This window comes from Etheostoma spectabile, unplaced genomic scaffold, assembly GCF_008692095.1.
Source record: "Etheostoma spectabile isolate EspeVRDwgs_2016 unplaced genomic scaffold, UIUC_Espe_1.0 scaffold362, whole genome shotgun sequence".
NCBI classification, from domain to species: domain Eukaryota; kingdom Metazoa; phylum Chordata; class Actinopteri; order Perciformes; family Percidae; genus Etheostoma; species Etheostoma spectabile.
This window is the reverse complement of record NW_022605592.1, coordinates 47,926-54,461: the sequence shown is the minus strand read 5'-3', so window position 1 is coordinate 54,461 and position 6,536 is coordinate 47,926. Positions and strand designations below refer to the sequence as shown.

At 40.1% G+C, this 6,536-nt stretch overlaps 1 protein-coding gene across 1 annotated transcript in view; it reads left to right on the top strand.

Annotated features, from left to right (window-relative positions):
• LOC116686406 (uncharacterized protein PB18E9.04c) overlaps window positions 1–6,536 on the top strand; it is a gene marked incomplete at its 3' end in the record, with an annotated part of 51,747 nt that overhangs the window by 946 nt on the left and 44,265 nt on the right. Inside the window, exons 2-10 of the mRNA XM_032511409.1 lie at window positions 1,632–1,724; window positions 2,205–2,308; window positions 2,409–2,460; window positions 2,735–2,887; window positions 3,423–3,587; window positions 3,960–4,001; window positions 4,135–4,284; window positions 4,429–4,599; window positions 4,739–4,783. Of these exons, the coding sequence (XP_032367300.1) occupies window positions 2,207–2,308; window positions 2,409–2,460; window positions 2,735–2,887; window positions 3,423–3,587; window positions 3,960–4,001; window positions 4,135–4,284; window positions 4,429–4,599; window positions 4,739–4,783 (880 nt within the window). The remainder of the gene's footprint in view (window positions 1–1,631; window positions 1,725–2,204; window positions 2,309–2,408; window positions 2,461–2,734; window positions 2,888–3,422; window positions 3,588–3,959; window positions 4,002–4,134; window positions 4,285–4,428; window positions 4,600–4,738; window positions 4,784–6,536) is intronic.

Sequence of the window (6,536 nt, the reverse complement as noted above, 5' to 3'; positions counted from 1 at the left end):
CCCCCCCCCCCCAACAATGTATTGATGCCTTCAGGTCTGGTTGGCGCTTGGCAAAGATGTACAGACAGCCAGTGTTCTTTCCACCCATGACATTCATGATAACCTCTGTCTTCTCATCTTACACATCACACTCCGGTTCACTAGATTTACACGAACATTTTTGTGGTAACACAATAAGTATAGAAAGTATGAAAACTAAATGTCCACTTTCTGCATTACTGCATTACTTTAAATACTAAGGTACTCCTCTAGTTCCCATGAAATAAAACAATAAAGCATTGAGACCGTTCAACAAAGCACTATGGGTAATAACAAGTTCATCTTGTGAACTGGTTGCTATGGACTTGTCACTAGGCTTCCTCAGTCATTGGATATTTTAGCATTAACATTATCTAAACTCCATTTCTCAGACCAGCGTCAGTTTGGGAGCGTGCATGCTGCTCCTTCCTTTTTTAATGAGTTGAAAAGGCCGTCCTCAATAGATAATAGATAATTTTGCAAATAATCACCAAGACCTAAAGCATATTTAAGTCGGTATGGCTGCAGCCTGGGGACCTTCCATTTCATGCTCTCCAGGCCGTGTGCTTTCTGCGAGCTTTGACTTTTCAAAATAAAAGCTCGCGTCTGGTCTGCTATGTTTTTGTATGTTGATATTTTAAATGTTTTTGAACTAAACGGTCCGGCAATCATGCCAATTAATACAATTATTTTTTTCAGCAGATGTCTTAGTTACCACAAGATGGAACTAGCAAAGCAGTTTTGTGTTTATATGTGCGCTTGGGATTTATTCAGTTTGGGAAATTGCACGGTCAGCTGTCTGTCCGGCTGACTAAACAGGGAGGGAGCCATCTGCTAGAGACGGGGGGGTCGAGACTGAGAGAGCTACATGGAAAAGTATGCACCAAACAAGCCACTTTGAAATGTTGCTGTTTTCATGAATACAAAGGCTGGGTGACCCTCCCCCCTAGACTAAAAAAGGTTGAATGACCATCCCCTCCCCTATTTTCCTCTGGTCCATTCCATAAATATTGAATGGTCCCTAAAGAGGAAGGTAGGGTACATTTGAAAAGGAAAAATGCTGAAGCCTTATAATGAAGGTAACACTGTTTATTAAGTGAAAATTGGCCTATCAACATTACTCATAGGACTAAATGAGCATTCAATAATACGGTGATGTTTGTTGCTATTTTCATGCCCTGTCTGACAGTCTTTGCAGTGTGAGGTATGTAAGTTATGACACACATTTTAGTTGAATGAAATATTATGTTAATTATGTTAATGTAGGATACTTGCCCTAAAAAGGGTCCGGGGTAGTGCTAGGACTAAAACATGATGACAGTTAGATAAGAATTGTAAATAAGAAAATTTGTTCTTAAAGATTTGCCCGGGTAAATAAGAGTTCAATAAAATAAAAACATTCCAAATAAACACTCCCAATTCATACAAAGGACTATTAAAATGTCACCTGATCATGTCTTTGTTCAGTGTTAATTTATGGGTCGTCTACTATGGGTCGTCTTTAAGTGCACATGAATCTTCATTTAAGAATCTTAATCCATTTCTCACTCACGTCCAATTCTGCACATTTAAATCTCATCTTAAAACTGATCTTCTGCTGTTTTGCCATCCAGCAACATTGGATCTCGTTGACTCAGCCAAGACAATGTGGAAGCTTCCCTGTCCAATGCAGATAAAGTTAACTTGAAGAGGACAAGCCATTAGAGGTGTGTATACTGGAACGCAATATGAGGTTGGTGTTTTTTGTAAAAAAGCATTGCTACAAACTATATCTGATATATGTCACACTTAGCTTGGCTCTGAGTCAGCAGAACAACTAGAGTTGGTCAGGTGTCCGTATCATGGAATTTAAGCTACAACTAGTTACCAAAGGAGTGTTAACCTGGTTAGGAGTACTCCGATTTGAACTGCTAAGGCGTATCCATGGCATTTGAACCGGGGTAAACGCACTGACTGATGTCATAAGAAAATGATTACGTTCAGAAACCCCCAATGCATTTATAACTGACTTGACTTTCAGTTGTTTAGTGATTAGTAGAGTTATGACTAATGTGTAAGAATTTCATATTCATGTGATTGTTTATCAATCTAATTGTAGGCTGGGAAACGATGCACTGAGTACAGCTTGATGGTATCACTGTATAATTTCTTGTTTTTTCTATCCCTCTCAATTCTTTTTTTCAAAGGAATGGCAATATCTAAGAATGGCTTGACCATATTTTCCCTTCTATTGACACTTACTATTTTGGAAACAGGGAACTTCATTGAATGTTCAAGTCTGGTATTACCGGTAGGTCGACTATATTTACATTTCTAAACAGAAAATATGGGATCACAGGTTTTATTATTGACACAAAGCAATTATTTGAAACTGTTATCTGTTGTCTCAGGTACAAAATGGAGAAGAAGACTTTCTACCTCACACCAGGGAGAAAAGGAGTGGTAAGTCCAAACTATATTCATCAATTTTTACAATAACAATGGATAGCAGAACACAGAAACACAATTTGTCAATAAATCACAGAAGACAAAAGTATAAATAAATGTATAAACAATTATATAAACACATACATAAATGTGGAGGTTTTACATTACTCTGCACAGGTGCTCCGATCAACCAAAAAGAGTCATTACTGTAGTGAGAAATCCATGATCCCTAACTGGCTTCCCATGCCTAATGAAGTCCCTTATACATCATGTTGTATTTTTCACCCAGCGCTGTTGGCTCCGGTTGAGTACACAGTGGATGTGGAGCTGAATGTTACCACTATCGAGACGTTGGACTACCTTAGGAGCCTCCTGCACAATGGCAGCTTTACCCTGGCCTTGGGTCCCACTGTGAATGTCACAGACGTTGACATCACCACAGGTAAGAAGGGAGCGTCTTCTGGTCAGAACACTGTGGGTGCTACTTTGGTAAATCAAGGTGCAGGATGCCCTAAGTCAAAGTGTACTCTGCCCTCTTACAAGAGCTTACCGTGTAATGTCTTACCCATTAACTCCAGATATCTGGAGGAAGTGATACAGCATCTAAAGTTTGAAGCCACTTTGTAATGCTCTCAGTCAGGAACCTTGCCATCATTTTTTTAACGTAATGGGGTAAAACCCGTTGTTTAGGGTTAAGGAAAGATCATAGGTGGGATTAAAAACATTTAACACAAAAGTGGTTTCCCGGGTGAAGGTCCTGCAGGCGCTGGGCAGCATAGGGGAACCTACCGGCCCAGTGACTGCAGGGACCAAACGTATGTGGGCAATCAATGATTAATCTAATAGGTGTGTTTTATTTCCTCATAGTTCTCAACCAAGTGTGAAATATGAAATGATCTTTGAAACTACTGCATTTCTTTATTTGCAGACTAGTGTGTGCTCTCTTTTTTTCTTACTTGTGTTTTTGTTTGGTTTAGTGTGTTATCCTAATGGTACCAGCTTCCAGTGCATATGTGAAGACCAGTATGCTTGGTCATATAATAACTGTCTTACATACGGGGCATGTGATGAGATCACTGACCAAACATGTGGGTGTATCAACAGTCTCCCTACCAATGGGCAATCCTGCCAGCCAAAGAAAGGTAATAGAGACATTAAATGGTTTCTTTATGCTAATTTAAGGCATATTATTAAAAGCATACCTTTATATTTCAACAGCATCTTGATGTTTCTATTCTATGTGGAAAGTTATGCGACCAAATATGAGCATGGCAGTTCAATCTTGAACGTTTAGAAGTTTTACTGCCCACATTCACTTTTTCTAATGTGTTAAACATTTTTCTGCTTGGTACGATGAAACAAATTGTGTGGAAGTGACTCTCCTTTGCTACATTCCTGTTTGTAAGTTAATTTGTATTAGTGAGTCCTCATGGGGGTCCTTCTTATTTTATCCCTCATGCATGCTTATTTTGACAAAAGACACTGCTTCATCAGCATTTTCTTTCTCTCAACAGACTTTTCAGTGTATCCTCGAACAACACTTTCACCATCAACAGGTAAAGCTTAGAAGTCACTGCTGATTTTAATCAGAAAGCACATGACCAGGATGCATTTGATGTGTACTGTGCTTCTATTTTCTCAAACCTATTTAAGGTTTTACAATTGTTCTTTTAATTTTGCCCTCTGCAGCTCCTCCAGTTCTTTATGAATACATCATTTCTGTTGAGTTAAACACCACTGATACGCTAATAAATCAACTGAGGACCACTCTGAGAAGCCTCAGTTACCCCTTCAGCATCAACAACCACATACAAATCTCTGAGGCCAACATTACTACAGGTAAGAACAGTAACTATACACACCTTGCTTTAACACATGTTTATCCTTAACATTTGTTTGGTTGTACATCAAATGTCTTCTCAAAAAGCCACTTGTTATTGTGATCTTGAAAACCACTGATGAATACGTTCTGGATGTTTCCAGTTTGCTCTCCGAGCAGTGGTGGTTACCGGTGTTTATGTGAGGATCAGTATCGTTGGTCATGTGACCAGTGTTTCCTGTATGGATCCTGTGACAACATCACTGATGACACATGTGGATGTATCAATGCCCTTCCTCCTGATGGACGGCACTGCCAGCCTGCTGATCAATACAGTAAGCAAGTTTAAGGAACTATTTTAAGATAATTCAGCTAAGATCTTTGACATGTAATGTGGTGCAACTATTCTAATAGCATATTTGCAAGATCTCTATTCTACTTTATGTCTACTCTTGTCTCTTTGTCCTCCATCAGACTTCACAGCTTGTCCTAGAACAACAACCTCTCCACCACCTACAAGTAAGACTGAATGGACAATATTTAATAATTCCAACCTCAAATGTTGTCATACCTACTGTGGAAACAGCGATTTGTTTTTCCTTCTGCCTTTATTTTGCCTCTTCCACTCCTCCATTTCTTTATGAATACATCATTTCTGTTGAGTTAACACCACCTGATACGCTAATAACTCACTGAGGACCACTCTGAGAAGCCTCAGTTACCCCTTCAGCATCAACAACCACATACAAATCTCTGAGGCCAACATTTCTACAGGTAAGAACAGTAACTGTACACAACTTGTTTGTACTGTCATTTATTTTGGATATTCTCATAAAGCTCTATTGATACCATACTAGTACTTACATACATATAATAACCCTGTTTAATCCGTTATTTTACCATCGCTGCTTTCTTGCCCACACCGTTGCTTTAAACACATGTGTATATATATATATATATATATATATATATCATATATAACATCCCCTGAAAAATCCTTGTCGCTTGTATACAAATTGACCTAAGTGCTGCTGAAATATATTTCTAATCAAGATTTGATTACAAGAAATGGCTCATTTTAATCCCAACAGCTTGTTTGTAATAATGTTTCAGTGCAAAAAAGTATTCTTATTCACAGCTTGGTAAAGCCCTTGAGTCACTTTTGCAAAGACACAAGTTTTGTCTCCTTGTCATATGAGCTTCACCTGACAATAATGGATCAATTAGGTCTCAGGTGTATAAAAACAAACCCCAGTACACTAGACCTTTCACATCAACTGCAACTATACCTCTGCAAACATGCCCTAAGATTCACCCTGGAGTAAGTTTTTGATTATAAGAAGCTGAGACCAGATCCACTGCTGATGTGGCAGACACGTTCATGTGTCTCAGCGTCAAGTACAGAGGATTAAAAACATTTGAAGCCACTGGAGACGTTTTTGACAAGCCCAGTCCAGGCAGACCCCGCAAGACAACTGCTGCGAGAGACCGTTTGTTGGCTCAAAAATCCAGTCACAGGGCCCATTTTCCACTGCAGCAGACCTCCACCAGACCTGGTCCCTGAAGTCCCTGTGTCAACCAGAACAGTTTGTCGGATTCTGTCTCGAAATGGCCTCCATGTCGAATCATTGCCGAAGCCCACTAACAAAAGACATTGAAAAAACAACCGTGTGGCATGTTCCAAGGCCCACAGCCTGCTAAAAGGTGGAACGCTGGAGAAGTGGAAGAAAGTGGATTTTTCAGATGAACTCTTCTGTTGATTTACCACCACATTTGCTGCAAATATTGCAGGAGACCTACTGGAGCCCGCTGGATCCAAGATTCACCCAGAAACCAGTGAGTTTGGTGGCGAAAATCATGGTCTGGGGTTCCCGCCACCAGTATGGGGGTGTGCGAGAGATCTGCGGGGAAGGCACATCAATAGTCTCAAATACCATAGAAATCTTAGCTACCTCTTATATTCCCAACCATAAAAGAGGCCAATTCTCCGCCGGAGGTGCTTCCACGCATCTTCCATCTCCCAGTTTCTTCGGTCCTCAAGGCGAAGAAGATCCAGATGGTCCAGGATTGGCCGGCCCATTCACGCATGAACATCTGGCGGTGTGGGGGGTTAGGATGACATAGGAAGCATAGAACCAACCTAGAGAATATGAGCATCCAGTGCTGTGGTAGGATGAAATTGAGGAGCATTTGTGGAATGTTTATCTCCAACCCCAAGCATGTACAAGATTTGATTGATACTTCGTACTGTCACAGCAAGACTTGCTTTCTC